Consider the following 22,493-nt stretch of genomic DNA (forward strand, 5'->3'; position numbering starts at 1 on the left):
GTTTCTCTCATGCAAACCCATTCACGAATCAATTTAAGTTTTACTGATTTAAATAGACTGTTTTAATGTGTCCATCTGTGCGTCTGTGTACATGACAGCCTCGGAAGAAGTGTGCATGTGTGAGTGTGTGCACGTTGGAGAGAGAAAGAGGGAGAGAGCTGTGTTTGATGATTTGATTGGGGATCACATTCATCCTGGGGGTAGGTGAACCTAGAGTAAACAATGGATCTGACTGAATCTAGGCCTTCACATCTCTACTTGTGTGTGTGTGTGTGTGTATGTGTGTCAGACCTTCATACAAGACCATTTGAGGGCATTGAGAAAACCCCTGGGCAGACTGACCTCTCTGACTGCATATCTTTGTACGTCGTCTCTCTATAGAGTCTTCTTCTGCTTGAGAGGAGGAAGAGGAGAAACAGTAGTGAGACGAGGAAGAGGAGAGGGCGACACAGAGCTGAGGTGTGTTGGTGAACGCAGCCATGGCCTTTACGCTCTGTCCATAGAGGAGCTACTCAGCGGAAGAGAGACCAAAAGAGACTGAGACGACCAACAGGTGAGATGACGTCCTGTGACACACACTCAATCACAGGGAAATAGAAAAAGATAAGAAAACTTCTTAAACCACATAGTCCAGAGCTCATGATTATTTGTTATCAGTCATTCATTTATTTTTGAATTTATATAATGTCAGAAACAGTTAAGTTCCCAGAAAATACAACCAAATGTCATTTATTGTTATAAATATGAAGGTGAGAAAATAGAAAAATATTCGCATTTTTCTTTCCCGATAAATGCCTTCAGTTATTAATCCATTATCACTGTTCTTTTCCATCAGGGGAAATAAAAAAAGAACAGCTGTCAAGCTTAGACAGTGTCAATAAACAGACAGTTGATCAAACATTATTTTTCCAAGGTATCGTTTCAGTTATTTTTCCAGCATTACATTACATTATCCTAACCCTAACCCAGCAAAATAAATTCACCTCTGTATCAACATCTTATTCAAAATATGTTTAACAGAATACATTTTAGTTTTGAACTAACTGTAGGTTGGTTGAAACAAGCTATCTAAAGACATCACTCATCAGTCTGGGACATTCTGGTATCATGTTTTTCGTAATTTTTCTACAAACATCTCATGTATCCCTCACTCATCAGATTTGAACCCTTGGGTTTTCTTTAATTATTCATGCTTTTGCATATGATGTACTGTAGTTGGCCTTGGGTGTAAAAATTAGTAAAGAAATAAGCTGCATTATAATCAACAAACAACAATGAAAATAATGAATAGCTGCAGCTTTTGTACATATGTTATTATAAGTATCATTTCAACCAGTCAGAACTCATAAAGTTCGATTGCTAAGAAAATCGTAAAACCGAAGGAGTTCATCCTTATGTAATCGGAAGTGTAAAACCCTGTGTGTGTCTGTGCTGGAGGAAAACATCTCCTCGGGTCTACCCTGTTCTCTAGCTTGTCACTTTTTCCTTTGACCTTTCCCAGCTCCACTCTCACATTGTGTCTGCTTGTACGGAAGGCAATCTTTTTTTGTCTTCGGTGCTTCGCTGTACTGTGCTGAGCTGAGCTGCGCTGTGCTCTGTGTGTATGTGTGTGTCTGTTTTGGGTGGTGGGGGTTGGTCTTGGTCCTAATCTCTTTTCTCGTCCCCCTTTGCTCCCCTCTTTGCCCCCCTCTCTCTCTCCATCCGCTCTGTCCCTCTCTCAGGATGAAACTGTGGCGGAGTTCAGCTTGGCCTTTGCAGGTGGCCTTCCTCGTTGCCTTGGTGATGCTCACTGTTGACCCGGTGTCTGCTGGCAACCGCAACCACCGGGGACCGACAGGTACACCAGGTCTCGCTCCGAACCCCCTCCCCTCCACCCTTCCCATGACAATGAGAGGTTAATTACACTGTCACTGCAGAGGCACAACACATGTTCCTTGAGCCTGTCGCAGACTGAGCCATCCCCAACCTGGAGGAGGGCTCAGAGACCCACAGTGTGACTGAACCTGATCCAGATGAGACTTTGTTTTTGGGCCTGGATGCATAAGCACAGGCCAAACAGGCCTAAGTGTCATGTAGAAGAGGCCACAGAGGCTCATGACTTCTAATCCTCAGGCTCATAATTGCATGTCTGAAATATGCAAAGCTGCAAGCCTCCCGCCCTACACTCACACAGAAACACACATAGTTACTACATGTCTGACCCTAAGACCTACCTTACTAACCTTTAAACCTGTCTGCACTTTAACATTTTATGAGTTACGTTGTTTGGACTTTTTGTTTGTCCCCACAATGTCCCCACAACCACAATGGTCTAGGTATAACTCATGTTGTCTGCTTATGCAAATACACACTCTCACACACAGACACACACACACACACACTTCTAACTGTGATTTCCATTGATGACCAGTAAAGTTTTATTACAATCATATGTTAATAATTTATTGGGGCTGGCTACTGGGACAGTTGTGCTGAGTCACACAGGATCTCAAACTTAGATTTGTTGGCAACAAAGCTCCCAAGCCACCTCTTCCTTGAACTTAATTGTGACAATTACCGTTAATTATCTCCCGGTTTCTATGCTCTCTCTGCTCGTGTTCTGCAAGGTGACCTTTGCGTGCCATGGAAATGCTACCAGCGCCCAGTCTGCGCAGTGGGTGATGGTATTAGTTTCCCTTTTGAGGGAGAGGAGGCAGGTTGCTTACGGCAGGGACACTACTAATTGCAGGCCCTGTGTATTGTGAAGGTCAGTTTGGGTACCAGCCCCATCCTTGTTTCACTTGCGCTGTGGAACAAGGGGACTCTCTCACAAAACCGACTGTTGGGGGGGTTTACTTTAATTAGTAAAGACTTTGGCTGTTGACACACAAACAGCGGTTTGAGGCCAAAACATAATTGCCGGTGCTTTACGATTACTAGATAGTAGATTTGTTTTGTTTCCCACTTAAGGGCTGTTTTTCGGTGCAGGTCAGCGAGGCATTTGTTTGGGCCGTCCTCCTGGTGGTGTACCATCCGCTGCCACATGGTGGCTCTAGAGGTCCAAAAATGCTCAGCTTGAAATATCTTGTTTAAAAAAAGCTTAGTCTCATTTACTCAGTGTCATTTTCAAAGGCAATCTGTCATCCTAAAGAAACTCACCTAAAAAAATGTTCTATAATGGGAATGGGCAGAATGAATGTCAACTAACCATTCAGACATGATAAGACAGACAGCTGTCACTTTAATTTAGTGTGAAAACGTAGCAACTGCTTTTTTTATTTTCAAGCAGGACTCTGAGGCGTCTAAAAAAATGTTGAATGAGCCAGCTGGGCAGAAATGAAACCTATGGCAGAGAATGCAAATTAACACACCTATTGATTTTTCATCACTATTCATTTAGTCCTGCGCTGCGTTTTCATAACAAGAGACTATTCATAAGCAGGTCACACAGTACATTGCATTCCAGGAGGGTGCAATGTAACGCAACACAAATTTACAAATTATGCACTTCGACCTTTCGTGTTGTTTCTTATTGAAACAGGTAAAAAAACTAAATGTGTTTTCATGGCTCTGCTTCTGAGCAAGTTTCCACTGAAATTCTCATGAGTTCCCTTCTTTTTTTTTTAATGAAATGGGAGAATGAGACCAATCGGTCGGTTACTAATGTGTGGAAATTACTTAATTTAATGTATTATTATTATTATTGTTATTATTATTATTATTATTATTATTATTATTATAATTATTATTATTTGTATAGCGCCATTGCAGTGTGATTAGAAATCCTTAAATTTAGTTTGGTGTCTTGGTTTAATATACTTTTAATCACAGCAGACGTCTTTTAGACACTTCTCATTCAGTGTTTTTGCATTTGCACCTCGGCTCATGTTAAGAATTCATAATAGGATATATCTGCATGAAAAGTGCTGCTGCCAAGGCTTTTGTCATATTTATTCTCTAAATATAAGCATGCTTGTAAAGACATGCTTACACAACACCTTCATGTATGTATGTCCATGCAAGCGTACTCGATTGCAGTCTGTTATGATCTAAGTCTCCGTGAAAAACAACAGCTCTGACAAGGCGTCAGCGAGCAGGCTTTGCTTGGAATTCGTAGCACCTGAGTACTCGGTCGTACCAGCACCTTGTAATGGCCATTTGCATAAAGCTTGGTGATGCCTGACGTGGGCCTGTTAAGCCCTGATAATGTCTGCAGGATTGATGGGCTGTGGCGGACCTGGATAAGGAGGGCATTGTGCAGCTGAGCAGTGGAAGGAAGGGCAATGAGTGATCGGTCTTACAAAGGGAAAATGAATAAAGAAAATAGGTAAAAATAAAGGTTAGAGTTTCAAAAGGTTTGGAGATTCCGGTTTGAATATGTTGCCTAATATTAGAGAATATATGTTGGACGTCCTTGTTACCTTGTCCCACGCAGCTGATCTTTCTAATTTTGCTGCCTGGAAATTTACCAGTGGGTTCCTGTCTTGGCCACCTCTGACAGATTCGCCATGCTTGTCAGATATTGACGAGGGTAAGACATGGCCTTTTGATAAATTGCACAGTTTGCCTGTGTCTGTCAGAATACATCAAACGCCTGGCTAACCCATCGGTTCAAGGTAACTAAGTTTGTTGGCTGCGTGGTTACTGTTGTCAAACACACACACACATACACACACACACACACACACACACACACACACACACACACACACACAGAGACACACACACACACACACGACCCATACCTCCCTTTTGGCTGCCACAGGAATAGAAGCGTTTAGCCATGCTTGAGAAGTCTTTTCATCTCGGCGTGTGCAGGGCTCTATTACACTGGGACGGCCATAACAGAATAATTTAAAGGCAACACTGAGACATTAGATACAATGTTATTATGTGTAAATAGCTTTGGGGTGGCTGAGTGGGGGCTCAACACAACTAGCATTAGCAGATGAGGGGGGAGAGGCTGCAGCTCTCCGAACACTGGCTGTGGGAAGGAAAACCAAACAATTTCACTGAGTTCAGGCTCTGATCAGGATTTTTGGATTTGGAGTTGATAGATATTGATCTGACTTTATGATTTTTACCCTGCAAACAATGGACATCTTGAATAATTCACTTCTCAGTAACAGTCTGCTACAGAAAAAGTCATTAGGTCCTTATATTGACAAATTCCTGTATTTCAGTATTGTTGCACTGAGCATGAAACATTTAAGAAGTTTGTTCTGTAAGATACACAGAAAACTTATTCTTTCCAGCATATCTGAAGACAGAAACAATGTACAGTAAAGATACAAACAGTATCCCTGACAAGCAGGTTTTGCAATAAAGAAAAGAAAAGTGTAGTTTCGGGGCAGCATGGGTGGATGGTTTTGAATTGATTCCACCCACATAAGATAGTTTTTGACTGTAAACTCTGTATGACTCTTCACAACCTCTGTTTATCGATTAAATACCCTGGATGCTTAAGGTTATAAATCATAGATCCACCTATGATGTGTTCTTTAGCTTAGGACGTGTCTGCTCTTACAAACTAAAAATGTTATTTTATTACCTCTACCAAGGAGGATAAGCTTTTGTGTGCGCAAGGTAGTGAGTCAGTTAGTTAGTTCGGTAGTTAGCAGGACTACATACAGACTACTGGATGGATTACCATGAAACTTTATAGAAGGATGCATTATGGATCAGGGAAGAACTCATTCATTCATATTGGTGCAAATTTTAGGTTATACAAACACTTTGGGGATGATTTCTCAGGGAACAAGTCACTTATTTTGATGAAAAATGTCGACTTATTCAGGGGACTGATATTTATGAGTTCGTGCAATTTGGTGCGTCTTGATGGAATGTGAAGGGTCTGCTGTGGGTCTGGCGTGAGGTATGAGCTCTGCTGGGTTCTAGTTATTTAATACATTTTCTGAATATTTTCACCGATACCAAAACGTTGATCATTTCTGTTACAGAGTGAAACCTTGTCTGCCTGCGAGAGAATGTCAGCTTTCCATTATTAAAGCAAACAAAAAGTGTGAATGCCTCTGATAAAGAGCGATAGTGTAACTAAACCTATGTTACTGCTAACAGCGTGCTTTTATTCTTTACTCACATTTCTCTGACATCACACAAACATTTGTCCATCTCCCCACTGAACTGGAGACGGTTGGAAATATTTAATTAATGTTTGTCTCACAGCTGGAAAACCAACAACCATCACATACAGATAAGATAAAATACAACTTTTTTACAGCTTTGTTAAATCTGGGGGATGTCTGAACTTTTCAGTTTTTTATACATCTTACAGAGGTGAGTTACTTCATATTCAAGAGATACAGCAAAAAGTACCTTATCGTACTTTATTAATCCTTTTATGAAAGTGAATGATATTTACAAGCCAACGAAACATAATCAATATGTTTCTATGTGCAGTTTGCTCTCTGATGAAGGCAAACACACACCACACACACACACAAACACACACACACACACCTTTAGAGGCTTCAGCTCAGATGTAGGCAGTATATAGCAGAGACCTGTGAACCCTCTGACCTCATTACGCCAACGGGAGTTGAGCCGCTCTTTGTTCGTTCTGCCGCCTGTGACACCGCTTCTCCTCCTCCTGCACGACTCCGTCCCTCGCTCTCTCTTTCTCACTAACAAGCTGCCTGTTTCGGAGATAGGGGGCTTTTACCCAGGCACCAGTGAATTAATTTCAATAATGATAATGGGGGCTTGAGTCTGATTAAAACAAGGGCGATTTGATAGTACTTGAACTACAATTTCTAATCTCATTGGGTTTGTTCTCGTCTATTCTAGATGTCTATCTGTAGATATAGGCTGTATGTGTTTGTGTGTGAGGGCAGGGGGTAGTGGGGGGTGTAATCTGGCAGCTGCTCCAGCCTCGGGAGAGCCTGAGACAGAGAAGTGAGGGAAATGAAAGTGGAGGGATGATAGCGGAGGGGCACCCTCAGAGAGCCAGGGATCATTGGTGGGGGCTCTCTGGAGAAGAGAACAAACAAACTTTAAATCAGAAAGGATGAGAGGGGCCATGGCCTGAAGAAATGGAACCCATTGCAGAGTGTGAATGTATGTGTGTGTGTGTGTGTGTTTGCAGCAGTGAGTGTGTGTATGTGTGTGTGTGCACGTTTGTGTCTTGCCTGCAAAGCTCATTCAGCTGAGCATGAAAAGTTTTGGAGTCTGGGTATAGTCACGTACATAAATGAAATCTGGGCTTATGATACACTATAACCAAGGTTTTTCCAGGGCTGTAAAGAGGCTTATAGGTAGTAATGTCACCAGCAGGGTTTGCTGTGCCCAGCGACCAACGCTCCGGAGTGCACCACGAGTTTTGAGAGATGAGGCGGCTGGATCCGTTCAGAAGCCATAAGCACAGATTGTATTAACTAAACATTTTACCCAACATCTTTGGTGGAGGTGTTTTTCTTTAGGTGGCCACAAAAAAATACTTCCTCCTGAGAGATTCATGGGGTTAACATGCTTGAATAAAACGTGACATTAGCAGAGACACTGCAGCACAGATTTCTAACCTTTAACACACATTATGCTCATGCACATTTGGCAGATATAAAAGTGTCAACTGCAACATACCATGAAGGTACTTATTATACGTGCAAATCCGTATTTCCGTTTTCGCACGTGGAAATTGATGATCTGTGTAACAAGAGGCATGTCCCTCTACGAGATTAATCAAGTGAGACTTAACATACATGATTCCAATTAAAAGCTCATTATCACCTTTAAATCACACACGCACACATAAAGATGAATTTGGCAACAAGGTAGACAGCGTTGGGTTCAAACTTTAAGTCAAACATGACCTTCTGTCCCGTTACTGTCGGGTGTATGTCACCATAAAAACCGAGCGAGCTCCCCGGGGAAAAGTGGAGGTAATCAAGGGAGAGAAGACGCCGTTTGTGTGTTGCTGCTGTCGGGAGAAAAACAGTTATCCTCGAAAAAAGTATTACTTTCAGGAACACACATCCAAACCACAGATATTATTCGCAAGTGGGCCACTTCTGGCAGTGATGCGGCACCTCTGGCCTTCATGTGGCCTGGACAGAATGGGTGTGAGACTAAAGTGGGCCGAATATCCCAAAACAAAAGTGGGTCACTTTTGGCAAAAATGCGGTGCTCTCAGCATGGTGTAGCCTGGTTGTGAAGCTAAAGTGGTAAATGCGGAATATGGCCAAAATAGCACAAAACAAATTCTGGCCACCTTCGACACCTTTGGTTGAAATGCAGTATTACTTTGGATTACCAATGGCCCAGGTCTGGCAGACAGGGGCGAACTGCCCAAGTGCCATATGTGGGCCGCATGTGGGCCTAATCTGGGCCAAACGATTTTACTATGTGGGAATGCAGAAGCCAACACACACAAACACAAAGACATGACGAGAAGAGCAGACATATAAATGTGTAGCGGTGCATACACACACACGTGCACTTAATAGTGATGGGTTCATGCAAGGATCTGTTAGTAGGTTGTTCCACCACATGACTTCCTCATAAAATGTGCATGTCTGATAAAGTGGCTCATTTTGTCTGAAATGAACACAAAGAAATGTATTGTTTTTGTCAACATGTCTTTTGCAGCCTCTGTGATGTCGATAATGAGGGCACTGGGCTGAGAATAAAAGCAAAGTATCAATAAAGAGATTTTATTTATGAATCAAAGAGTATGAGGCTGGAAAGGGAGGATTCCATACAAAACAGAACCATTCAGCAGATGTGTGTGATTGTCAGAGAAGCTGTTGTATTTAATTATTTTATTGCAGAACAACATTTGACTTAAACCACGTTTTTTGGCAACAACAAGCTCAAAATAGCAAAAAATGATTACAGTCTATGAATTTCTATCAAATAATGCCCTCCTTATCTTCTTTCTATGTTTCTCTCTTTCAGTCTCGTATCAGGTGAAGCAGGGGACGTGTGAAGTGGTGGCCGTCCATCGCTGCTGTAATAAGAACAAGATTGAGGAGCGCTCTCAAACTGTCAAGTGTTCCTGTTTCCCGGGGCAGGTTGCCGGCACCACCAGAACCAGACCTTCATGTGTGGAAGGTAAAAATCTCTTCATGTCTGTGTTTGTGTATATTCAAGAACATCCTTGGGTTGTATTAGCAGTCCCAAAATCCAGATCCTCTATCTATGTTTTGTCTGGCTTGAAACTACTTTTTTTCAAAAGCTAAACACTGTACATTTTATTTTGAAATATCACCTTTTTTCATTTCTGTGAAGGCAAAATTTTACAGCAGACAAAAGTATTAACCTTCCCTACGTGATGTTATAGTGGAGCTTTGAGTCTCTGGTTTGACTGCTCATTAAATTTACCCGGAAGTAGATGTAAAGATTCCACCCTGCATTAAAATATACTGTACATTCAACACTTCATTAAAGCTACAGTACATGAAACCTATACATTCAGGGAAATATTCCAACAGAGGACATTTTCATGGCTGCACCATTAAGTCAAAGAGAAATATATGAGATGCCTCATGCATTATTTTATTACACTTTTCCCCACAACTGTGCTGCAGAGTCTGTAAAGTTCTGCCGCACCTATTTTATATTTGGAAACCTGATGAACGTGAGCAGAATTTAAAACGGGTATGGACAGTGCTCGGCGGCACAACATGTTTCCACAAGGTTTGAACCAGACAGGGTCAAAGAGGCTGTAATTATTTGTTATACAGAGCATTTCACCTCGATCATTAGCAGATTCAGTTAGAGAGATAAATTGCAGGTGAGACAGGAACGAATAAAATGCTGCGCTTTATGTAAATTGGCTTCCAGGCTGGAGGACAACACTCAACACCTCACACAAAAAAGCTAAACCTTTTAAATCTGATGGGAAAAGGACACACAGGGCCTATTTATCCCTCTATTATATAAGATGAACGATTAAGAAACAGATCCAGTTTGACAAATATCAAATTTAAGATACTGTCATAACACACTTAGTATCGGCAATATCCATGATTTCTAACTTGCACTATGAAGTTGAGGTATTCTCATTTGTATGGTTTATTGTAAAGTCAGTATTAATTATGTTTATGGGGTTTTTAGTGCGTGTACCTGGTATCTACCCGAACCTTATATCTGTGCCCTGCTTGTCTAGCAGCCTGTGCTAACATAGTTGAACCCCTGCCAAGAATGTCTCCTTGCCTTCCTTATTCCCTGTGATCTATGAAAAGAGGAGCAAATATGCAACAGCTGTCAGCCAAGACAGGCTTGGCCTCAAGTCTGGAAATTTAAACTGCAGTTTAAAAGGCCTGATTTTATTTGGGACAGCGTTTCACTTCATATCTAGTCAGCTCACTGCAGAACAGATGGTGAAAGAGAAAGTGTCTTCCTCTGATAACATTAATGGATAGAGATGTAAAATTGAGGTGATAACCCAATCACTACCCAGAAGAGGCTTTGGGACAAATCCTGATGTTGACTCAGAGCTGCAACGGTGACCGTGAGCACTGTTACCTCAAAGCAAGAAGCTGGTTCCTTGTTGGGGTCTCCGCTTGGCCAAGGTCTTTCTGTGTGGAGTTTGTAAATTCTCCCTGTGTCGGCATTGGTTTTCCCTGGGTACTCCGGCTTCCTCCCACAAGGACATGCAGCTTATCGTTCGATTGACCATAGATATGGTTGTTTGTCTCTATATGACGGCCCCACGACCTGTCCAGCTGGGATTGGGTCCAGTTTCCCCCGCTGTCCTCTAAAGAATAAGCAGTACAGACAATGGATGGATGGATGTAGATCATAAATGAAGATTAGGTCGAGAAAAACTGAAGCAGATCATTCATTATCCATAGAATTCTGCCCACACGCACAGCAGACACGGACATAAATGTGTTTGTGCCCGCTAATGCATGCTGTGTATGTGTAATGATGGACAGATGAAAACCACGGGTCGCTTTCATAGACCTGTGTTCCAGACGTTTGTCCGCTCCGAGAGCTTCTGCCCAGCAAGAAACAAGCAGTGTCAGTGACCCCTATCATCCACAGATGCTCCGCTGAGATCACCACCACACACACAGTGTGTCAGCCAGCCTGATCCAATCACACTGCATTAGCCCCCTACCAGGGTAAAATATATAGTTGTCTCATACGTGAGTGATGCCAGTGAATCTCCGAAGCAACACGGGTTATTCAAACTGTTAAGGTCAGCTGGGAGGTGGAAGCTGGTTCAACTCTCGTACCGACCTGAACCACTGATAAACCCGAGCAGATGAAGACTTGTTATGAGTTGTGTGAACACGGATGAAGTGAAGTATTTTTTCAGACTTGGAACTTGACCTTTTAATTTTTTCTTTTTTGAAATAAGGATGTTCAAGAAGACGTTAACTCACCCTTCTATTATAGACTTCTATTTCTAGACAATTTTGGTCATGTGTTAACAGAATGACATGTTTATAATAAGACTGAGATGAAGGATAAATAAAAAAGAAAAGCACATGGATATAGACAAGATTTAGATTTTCTTCAGAATAATTTCCCCAAAAATGTTCTCACCATATCCCACATCAAACCTGCCTGTAAGAAAAGAGCTGAAATGCCTCGCTGTTGCAAAAACTAGGCCTGCACATTTAATGAGGGTGTTAGACTAAGGAGATCATCATTATCACACCAAATAATGAGGTTGTGCATGTTTTGTACGTCATAAAACTCTTGTTTTCCCAAAAGTCATTAGAAGCTTGGGGTTGGTTTGAATACATCACTCTTCTTGTCACAAAGAAACAAGCAAATCCGACTGTTAAGATCCACTGGGTTGCTATTCCTGCATGTGGCCAGTAGACGGTGCTTTTCCCATTCAAATGACTCAGTCACGGACACACCATGGAGTTCATTTCAACACTACTTTCCCCCAATAAACAAGCAGGGTTGTTGTTTAGCCTCTTTGATGAGTTCCTTTATGGGAACACTCACTAGATAATGATAAAACCAAGCAACCAGAGCAAAGATGATTGGTTTCTTAATGAAAACTGGGATAAGTAAGGAATCCTTCGAAACTTCTCTGCCAAAAGTGTGGCCCCTGATGCTTTGCTTTTGTTTGCTCACTTCAATAACTAAGTATCATCTGCTGAAAGAAAGAAACAACAATGACGAGCATTAGTAAAACCAGTTCCCTTACCCAGACACACATGCACACCCGCACGTACACACACACACACACACAGACACACACTAGCTCTGAGGTTTTCTAATTTCCCATTCATATCCCACCTCCGAGTCGCACCCCCTCTCACTTCTAAATCCAGCGCTCAGCAGCACTTATCTCATGAGTCATGCTTGACCTCGGAGTTCACGCTTACAAAGGATCTCACCCCATCCGACACTGTTTTACTCACACAGACACGTCTGCGGACACACATCCGCTCACACGCCTCTCACCTTAGTCGGCTGGAGCGCTGATGGGAGAGAGAGAACCCCTCTAAGCAGCCGGCCCTTTGTAGAAAAGCTTCAGTGTAAATGGAGTTACATTATTGATGCCGGCGGAAAGAGGAGTAAATGGTAGCAGGTCCCATTACTGGCTGCTGCACAGGGCCCATTACTGTCAGATTAACTTTTTCAAGTGAACTTCCTTGATTTTTTTGCAAAATTTATCATGAAAGCCATTTCTTTGTGCTTTTATTTTCTTTTACAATTATGGTGTTTGAGTGGATGAGGAGTTACTTCTGTAAACAAAGTGATTTCGAAAAATCTAAATCTGAGGGTGAAGAGTTTTCGGTGGTAGAATTATTTACAGAGGTCATGAAGTTAACTTGTTTCTCTGCAGGAGCGATGCAGTGGGTCTATAGATTTGTTTAAGTGTGTGTCCACTGTTTGGTTCCACTGTTGTGTTGTCAGGATAAATAAAATGTTTGTGTCTCAATTGAAGTTCTGCCAAGTTTGGTCAATCTCACAGTGTTAGTTAGGAAAGTGTTTGTGTTAGTGTGCACCTCCAGGGAATGAATGCAAATCTCTACAATGCTCTAAAACAAACCCATCCTCTTGTAAAATGTGCGAGCTATTGCTTCTATGTGAACAAGGATGAAGATCATTAACTTGTATAATGTGATTATGCAGTAATATGAAAGTATTCCTCATCAAGTAAAAGTTTGACTTTAAAACTTAAATAAAAAAACATCAACACTTTACAAAGGTGGAGGTGGGAATGAACAACCCTTTTTAAGGGCATCAAATTGGAAGCACATTATTATCAACACAAATTGTCAACGTATTAACCTGCAGGGAGCCGTTAAATACTGTAGCCCATACACGCAGAGCTAAATGAACCACTTTATATGTGTACCGCTGTGTCATTTTACCTTTAACATGAGTCACCTCAAATGACCCTCTGTCTGCAGAGCAACTATTAACTCGAAGTGCAGGTACATTCAAAATAAAAAAATAACGTAACAAAAATGATTGAATTTAGTCACAAATTGAGCAGAATACTTGGTATGTGCCTGCGATGCTACGGGTTGCAGTCATAAAAAAGGACTTTAAATCTTTCCACAGACACTATCACTAAAGTGTGTCCGGCAGTGGAGAGCACAGAGGCCTGATAAAAATGGTGGATGAGTGGATTTAGTTCAGTATGAGATGTGGTCACAGACAAACTTGTTTCATTATCGGGCAAAGAAATCAAGTAGAGCGTGTCAGCACAGATCAGCCTGATGTCGTTTAATGTAATGTCTCCTCCATAATACATTCTGACACCATGTTCACCATGTATAATCTCTTTCTGAACATTTTCCACCTGTTTTTTTCTTCTCATTGGTTGTGCATGTGTGTGTGTGTGTGTGTGTGTGTGTAGGTGTGTGTGTGTGTGTGTTTGTGTGACGGGGCAACATAAACTCAGTGTGTTAGTAAGTCATTACAGAAAGAGATGGATGCCTCTCCCCAACTGCTCCTGCACTACAGGAAGCCTGAGTGGAACAGTTACAATGCCTGGCGGTATTCATACCTCTGGGTCCACCCCCAACTTCTTCTTCTTCTTTGTGTGTGTGTGCGTGTGTGTGTATTTTTGTAAAGATGCATCATATTCCCTTTAAATAGTTATAATCTGGGAGCAGAGCACAGGACTGCTTGTGGCTGTGCTTTTACGCATGACACGTACAGTACAGTGGGGGACTGCATACATGTACACACACACAAACACACACACACACACACACACACACACACACACACACACACACACACACACATGCCTGCAGATGCATAGACACACATGTGCAAAGTCAAAGTAAAGTTGCAGTTTGTGTTGGTTCATTGAGTGAGTTCAGGGATTGCCTTTGTAAAGAATTAATGGGCAAACACTCCCTCACACCTGAGTGCACATACTGTATTAGTGTCCCCGGCCCCACATCAAACAGGCTACATTTGAATGATACAATTGGATACGTATTCACTGAATCCATTGTTTTTTTTCATATCAAAGGTTCATCTATTATTCTCTTTCATGTGACTCAACCGACTTTAGATGAAAGTAGGTTATAGGTGAAGAAATCCCTTTTAACCTGGTAACTTTTCAGTTTAATGTCAATAAATCTATTTACACCTCTCCCCTAAAAGCCACAGGCGCTAGATGTTCATACAGTGTGAGTTTAAACAGTTGCATGGCGAACGATGGGGAACGGCGAGTGCCTTGGGGTGTGAATGTTGTTGTGTTTGCAATCCGTGAAAATGTGAGAATTTCTTTCCAACAAAAACGATGTCACATATCAGTTGAGTTGTTTTTCTGTGAAATACCTGCAGAGGTGGAAGTGGCATGCATTGATAAAGTGTTAATTGGCTGCTAACAAGGAACGGCACCCACAAGATTATTACAATAATTGAACATTGCGAACAACAACGCTTGGATGTGGTGAGAGAAGTCTGAACTATGTGAAGTACGACTAAAAATGCAGATAAGGGGACCTGCAATTTCAACTTTGTCCACTTGATGTCAGAAACATTACAATGACAATGCAGGCGGCAGCGCAGGAAGGACCGGGCTATTGCCTGCAGCTTTGTTGGGATCGACGCTGATGTACGCGACATACTTGCTCGCACATACAAACAAATAAAAGCTGTAACCACAACTGGCATAAAGATGAGTGACACATCAGTTGTGTGTGTGTGTGTGTGTGTTTGTTTGAGATTGACATGTTGTGATGAGTAGGAGGAGAGACAGAGCTGTAGGCAGCCTCGTAGCGTGAAACCTCAACAGACCTAATTTAGAGCACCGCAGAGACTGAGCCACAACCCAGGGAATAGCATAGCCCCAGTCCCTGGTGTTGCCTAATCACCTGCACCTTAAGCAAAGCTCTGTCTAGACATTTGCTCGCATCTGATCCCGTGCTGGAAATATTAGAGGGGACTTAAAAGGGAGCCATTTTGAGTTGTAATGAGCTGATAGTTACTGTGATGAAATGCACGCCTGAGCTGTAACACTTTTATAATTAGCATATGCAGCTTTTCTGAATATAAATACAGTGTCTTAATGAGACTGATGCAATTAGAGGTAGACTCAGAGTTACCTTGTGTGTTATACACGTTTTACCTGGAGATAATGCATCATCTTTCTATTCTGAGAACTTGCCAATGGTACAGTTTCACATTTACTATTGTTGTAATAAAGATGTCACAGGAAAAATTGAAGAATTGTGCAGGGAGAGCGTTTGTTTCGATCATTTCAATCAACCAAGCTAATAATACTATTCAAAGTATTTTGAATAGTACACAACTTAGGTCGACCATTGTGAGGTAAACGTAAATGGTATATATATATATAAAGTGCTCTTCTACCTTTTCCATTCACCCATTCAGAAACACATTCATACAGTGCATCTACTTATCACACATCACTCACACACTGCCGGCACTGCTGTCAGGGGGAATTTAGGGTTCATTGTCTTGCACAAGAATTCGTCAGCATCACCCTGAGTGGAAATCAGATACATATTCAGAAGCAAGCTTGCAAAACCAGATTTTACAGGCCTTCTAATAGCTGTCATCGGAGGCCTCACAGTTGTTTTACTAGCACACAGGCTCTGCGCATCTACAACAGTGCATGGAAAAAACGTGGTCCCTGAGGGGATGATCTCACTGCTAACTACTCCAAGCACAGTAAGTACCGCTGTAATCTTTTTATCATCGATCTGTTGAGACCCGTTTCTGAGATCACAGGACATCACAGGTCGCATATGGGGCCCTTCTTCATTCTCCTACGTGACAGGCAGTTGCTTGTGTGTCACACCAATCCCGCCCTCCTGGTATAGCATGAGATAAGCTGCATATAAACTCCATAATAGCACTCACAGGCCATGCCCATTAGCTCTAAATAACACTCTCACAGTGCAAAGCACCGTTGTCGACACCATAATGGCCACATTAACAAGCATTACACAGCCATTGGTTTTTAGAACCGCTTACTGCCACTGAGCTCATGCATCATAACAGTGTGTTCAACATTACGCCTTCTGATAGCTGTGAGAGGTTTTTCTCTTTTCTTTTGTGGTGACCAATTTGGCATTGGCTTCCCTCTTCTCCTTACATGCCTTCCTGTTCCAGTCCTTGAATATGTGCTGCCTACTTTCCACTCTGCCTCAGTTCTTTAGCCTCTGTCTCTCTGTTCTCGTTGTTTAATCTGCTTCTCTCTCTGTTGGCGTCGGTCATCCTCAAACGGCCTCCGTCTTCCTCCGCCCCTTCCTTCTCTGCATCTCTTAGTTCCCTTCGCTGTTCATTTCCTCAATACAAAGATGTTTTCTTGGTGAGCACCTATTATTTAGCCTTGTCTTCCTCCTTCTTTTTCTCTCTCAGTCACAGCGTTGTCTTCTTACAAGTTACTTGAGAGGATTTGTCCGTGTTCGTTTTGCATAATGCATTTGAAAGCCCATTTTCCTGCCAATACCACCTTGTCTCCGTCCTTTGTTGGAAACAATAGTCACAAGAGATCCCAATTTCCATGTCTGTCAGAGGGTTGAGAACTGGGTGCAGTCTAATATCCCGCCCCAGATAGGAGGATGGATGGATGATAAGTTTGGAAAGAGGGACCAGAGTTATTCTCAGCCCTAAGCCTGTCTTCGGTTGTGACAGTGGGTCAGATGATCTGGGAGATTTGAGTGTCAGCTGCTCTGATTTTAACAGCAGATTATGTGTAGATCAAGTTCAGAAGCTTGTGCTTATCCATTTTTCACATCAAAATAATAGAAAATTATCACTGTATTCTTTCTCTATACATTTAGGGATAAGGCCAATAATATATATAAAACGTTTTTGAAGTAAGAATATCACCCATCTCCACAATTACAAAAACATGCCTATATTATATTATACTCAAGGACTAATAACACTATAGTGACTTATTCAAAAATCTCTGTCCGTCTTTGCAGCATTACATGATGGCCACATTTGATTGGCTGCATCGAGGAAAGTTAAAGACTTTTATTAGTTATCACCGCCTCGGCTTTAGAATGAATATCTGTGTCATATTTCCCCGGTTTCTTCTGATTTTATTTTTTTCCCTCTTGCGAACGCCAGGCCTATTCCACATAGGGTTTAAGATGGGGGATTACATTAATCTGATTATAATGAAAAAAACAGGTAACTCCTTCTGCTTTTTGAGCTCCTGTGAAAATCACAGTAATCATAATACAGATGAAAACACACACACACACACAACTGCTCAGAGATATTGGAGGATTGAACATAAGCAAAGTGTTTTGTTACAAGCGCTCTCCATGGTGCTGATCCTGCAGTAGTCCCAGCTGTAGGATCAGCACCACTGACAGCACTTGTTACATTATCAGTGTCAAAAATGGTATTAAAGCTACTTTGTCCATTCTGAAATAATTGTTTATGTTGTGTTGCTGTGTGTATGGTAAAATACACAACCCTTTGGCGGTGTGGTGGTTAGCACTGTCACGAGCAAGAAGGATCCCGGTTCAAATCCCAGCTGGATCTCCCATGGTCTAAAGATGTGATTTTTGTGAATAGTTGTCTGTCTCTGTATTTGGGCCCTGCAAGTCCTCATGACCCTCAGATATGCGGTACAGATAACAGATGGATGATTAGATGAGTAGATAACAAGAACATGTGCGTTATACCCCTGTCAAGGGTTTTTGTCATTATTCACAGCTTGTCATCATTTCAGCCGCTGTCTTGCTCTTCCTTTTCTCTAGCCTCCATTGTAGTCCAGAAGTGGTGGTGCCAGATGCATCCGTGTATGGATGGGGAGGAGTGTAAGGTCCTGCCTGACCTGACTGGCTGGTCCTGCAGCACTGGCAACAAAGTCAAAACCACCAAGGTGAGATGAGTAACTGTCTTTGTTTGTGTCTTCCAACAAGTTCAAATGAATTTAATTTGCCAAAGCGGAACATACATTATCTCGTTACACTTCACATAATAAGGTCTAGATGTTACAAAACCATAAAGAAACCCAAGATTCCCACAACAACTATGGAGAGAAATAAATTGCAGGACCAGACTCAATGTTACATTACATTACATTTCATTTAGCTGACGCTTTTATCCAAAGCGACTTACAATAAGTGCTTTCAACCATGAGGGTACAAACCCAGAACAACACGAATCAAGGAAGTACAATTTCTTCAAAAAAGCTAAACTAAAAAGTGCTATAATTAAGTGCCATTTAAGTGCTACTAAATTGTTAGGTTTCAAAATAGAGAGAGGGTAACCATCATATCGGCACTCTGTCAGACTGTATGTTACAATGAAAATGATAATTTTTAGAATATTTATATATATATAATGATATTATTAGTTATAGTAGCACGGGGTTATCCTACTACTACTACTACTACCAATAACAATAGTAATAATAATAATATTAATGCCTCTCTTTGCACCCCTGTCTTCATTGTCTATCAAATAGATGTGTGTGCACACTTTCTGCATTTCCCCACACACATGCTGCTATTTTCTTTACATTTGTTACTGTGCTGTCGCCTACATTAATATCGAGCCAAACACAATTATGGCAGTGGCTTTGATCCCTTCTCATTTGTATGTAACAACAAACCACGTAACCTTATCAGTGCGCACATAAAGAACCTCCCCTGAGGAAGACTTGATGTCTGATAAACATATGAATAAATGTTGAACATTTGTTGTAGGTGGAATTGACTTCTCTTGATCTTTATTGAACTGATTTAGCTTTCTGTAAAACAACTTGCCTCAATCAGTGTCTTGCAAACAAGCTTTCAACCACATTATCCATATTGCTGTTTTTTAATAGTGTATCTAAGAAGACAAGTCATGTAACTAAACTCAACAAAAGGTGCTTAAGGTCATTAAATAGTGTTATATATTTCAAGTAATTTAAAATATCTGGCAGCATTACATACAAAATACAAAGCTTGTAAACAAGCAACCCCCTCAAGTGAGCTCTGCTTGTTAACCTGCTGTTACAGTGTCTATTCAGACAAGAGAGAAAAAAAACAGGGATGTCGAAAACACAACACCTCTGTACACTCTGTAGCCAGCACATCCACAGCGTGATGTCATGTAAACTGACACTATTCAGATGAGATGAATTGATTTAAATGAGGGTCCTTCATGGCCCTTTGTAAACTGTTGAGGTGTGAAAGTTAATTTGCGGCACTGACATCCAGGCTGTGTGTGAGTGTATAGAGAGTGTGCTGTGGGACGGAGCAGGTGCAGTTTATTTACAGGTGAAATATACGAAGAGAAACAGTTGTGAGGGAAGCGGCGCCGGCGCAATAAGAGTAATTGCTCGAGAGATGGCATAACAGCACAACATCTGGTGCATTCATTAGAATGCATTATGGCTGGGGCCTTCCACAGAGGCTCTACAATTAAGAGTCATAATTAAATTGGTGAGTGAGATAGACTGAGGAACAGAGGCACCGCTGGGCTCCATCACGGGCGATGGAATTAATGACCCTGGGCCTAACACCAACTCTGGGACTGACAGGTGCAATTATCCTCATTCGGTCGCATGTTGCCATTCCATGTACCCCCCCCCCCCCCCCCCCTGCACACACACACACACACACACTTGTTTTGTTTCTCTCACACCTTCTGACTGGTCGATCAGCTGAGAGAGGGACGAGGATCCAATGGCTGACTGCATCAGTGGACATTAATTGTGCATTTGCAAGGTGCTTTGGGACCGGCGAGCGGTTACTTGGAGACCTGGTGGCAGATGTCACTGAAGATAGTTGCAATGAGACTTTGATTCCCTGGCAACCGCTCGCACAGCTCCGCTCGCTCGCTTTTCTCTGTGTCTCTCTTTATCCTGCGTCTCTCTTTCTACCCATGGCCTCCTTTCACCACCTCAGTGTCTCATTCACCACAATGATTTGTATCTGTCCGGCTGGATTTCACTCCCACACAGCGTAGGTGGGCTGTAGAAAGATGCATACATCAGCTGACTGAGGCACATGGATACGTTTTAACAAGGAACAGCAAAGACAATGCACCATTAGATACATGTTGTCACTTGTCCCATTTTAAAACGGCTTCAGGGACTAGAGCTGGAGCCAGGATTTCTTGATATATGAGGATATTTGAAATGCACATGGGAGGGGTTGTGTTGATGGAAAACAAGCTCTTTACATCTCCAATTATATGTCTTCAACTTCCTGCCGGAGTGTAAGCAAACCCTATTAGCTTCAAGACATGTGAAATTCAGCGTTAGCAGCTCTGTTTCCCGAAATCAGTCAGCCAGACAGAATGCAAAGACAAAAGGTTTTTAATCCAATAAAACCAGACAAAGAGGAAACCTGTTTGTGTGATGTGGAATATTCTCCCAGTGACCCCTGATGGGCTCTTTCAAATGATAACATTAGTTTTGCGAGTGGGAAGAGGGGCACATAGTCGCTCCATAAAATGACATGGTTCTCTCTTATCTGTGGTATTGCTTTTTCTTTTCCAGGTCACACGATAGCAAGAGAGCCGCTGAGCCATGAGGAAACCTGAAACTCTCCATGTGGAAAGGATGACTCACACATTTTTACTGTACGATGGGGAGGAATATCAAGGAAAGGACCGCTGTCAGGCCATCCATCACAAAACAATGGGATAACGTGTACTCATCACAAACTATGTACTCTTGGCTACATGGAGCCGCACATATGGCATATACAGTATGCTGGTTAAGACCAATGGACTACAATCATGGACACCCAGGGTACATGTGGACACAGATGGACTCTTATTTTCCAGTAAAGGACAATGTGTGGATTGATCACAAACTGGTCGATTTTAGACACAGATTAAGTATTTCAAAGTATATATTTCAACAAAGCATTCGTGGACGAGTGTGAGATGTGAGCTAAAAGCTTAGAGTGCTGCTGGATGCCGTCCAGACCCGTCTCAGTACGTAGAGCTTATACAGGAGATAGCGCAGATGATTTGGCAGAAATGAAAGCGATAGCAGCTCATAACTAGCAAATAGCAAATAAGCGTGGAATTGCTCTTGTGGGTCAAGTCACCACCATGAAGACTGTTGTGCAGAAGTCATTTTGCAGTTCTCATTAGGAATTGCAGGGTAGGATCATAACAACATATTAAAAATTCATGTAAGATATTTGCACTAGTTGAGACCGTTTGGGAATGTTTTGTTTTTCTAGAGTTCTCCCATCTTTTATTGTGGATGTCACATGGAATTGAAGGTGAGCATTTTGTAAAACATCAGACGCTTGAAGTAGATAAATATATACAAATATATAGACATCACGCCCCATTTTTTCTGAGTAGTTATTGGTTAAAAATGGCTCTGATGACTGAGCCTCACTTACATGCAGCCTGATACAATATGAACTAGAGGTTTGTGATTCAGCCATCTCATTTTTGCCCAGAAACCTTTTCCAACTCAGCCTTCAAACGTATATATCTTTCATCTATTATATTCACTGTGTGACATCTCTTATGTTAGCTGTTAAAAGGAGGCCCATAAAATGTTCCAACAAGGAGGACGAGTTGTCTTTATGATGTTTTTCACTTTAATGGAAATGTTTTCTCCTTTCTCTTTCTCGGCGCTCAGTCTCCTAATCTTTCGAGGCACTTTAAATACAAAGCGTTTGTATGGAAAGGGTCTTTTTGCACTGCCTTTATTAGGAGTGGTGAGTTTCTGTATGCACACTGCCCATGGATTGCTTACAGAATCGCCCTCCACATCGATGCTCCGGTGAGATATACTGAAATAATTGCCACGGATAATGGCAGTTCAACCCTTTGCAGGCATATTTTCTTTCCCTACAGGGCTGGATCATTACTGCACTGAGTACAATAGCATAGAGCCCAATACAACCAGCTTCAATCTTTCAATTGTGTCTGTCCATTCTCCCTCTCATACTCCCCCTCTCTTTGAATCTCTCTGGGCCTTCTATCGTCTCCGCTCCACTGCATATCGTGCAAGACAGGGGACATTTGAAATAGTTCTCACACACTGTCCCTCATAGCAAATCTTTATTTCTCTGATGTCTGTACTCATGTGCAGCTTTTTGCTCTTATTCTTTCCAGAAATCCAAGTGCAAGTCTTTCCCAAACTGTCTGTG

The 22,493-nt window shown here is 41.9% G+C and overlaps 1 protein-coding gene across 1 annotated transcript; it reads left to right on the forward strand.

The window, feature by feature from the left end:
* The first annotated feature begins 416 nt into the window (after positions 1–416).
* On the forward strand, positions 417–21,906 carry tafa4b (TAFA chemokine like family member 4b). The gene is made up of 5 exons (XM_062411726.1): positions 417–553; positions 1,722–1,837; positions 8,893–9,048; positions 18,132–18,256; positions 20,870–21,906. The coding sequence occupies exons 2-5, from the start codon at positions 1,723–1,725 to the stop codon at positions 20,879–20,881; spliced, it is 408 nt and encodes a 135-aa protein (XP_062267710.1). The 5' UTR covers positions 417–553; position 1,722; the 3' UTR covers positions 20,882–21,906.
* The last annotated feature ends 587 nt before the right edge of the window (positions 21,907–22,493 follow it).

The sequence above is a fragment of the Platichthys flesus genome, chromosome 2, assembly GCF_949316205.1.
Source record: "Platichthys flesus chromosome 2, fPlaFle2.1, whole genome shotgun sequence".
Lineage (NCBI taxonomy): Eukaryota > Metazoa > Chordata > Actinopteri > Pleuronectiformes > Pleuronectidae > Platichthys > Platichthys flesus.

What these genes read in the sequence shown, in the direction of transcription:
- tafa4b (XM_062411726.1), top strand. Translation starts at nt 1,723, where the DNA reads ATGAAACTGTGGCGGAGTTCAGCTTGGCCTTTGCAGGTGGCCTTCCTC. An exon ending in CAACCACCGGGGACCGACAG is followed by an intron (nt 1,838 to 8,892) that starts GTACACCAGGTC and finishes TCTCTCTTTCAG; the next exon opens with TCTCGTATCAGGTGAAGCAG. An exon ending in CAGACCTTCATGTGTGGAAG is followed by an intron (nt 9,049 to 18,131) that starts GTAAAAATCTCT and finishes CCTTTTCTCTAG; the next exon opens with CCTCCATTGTAGTCCAGAAG.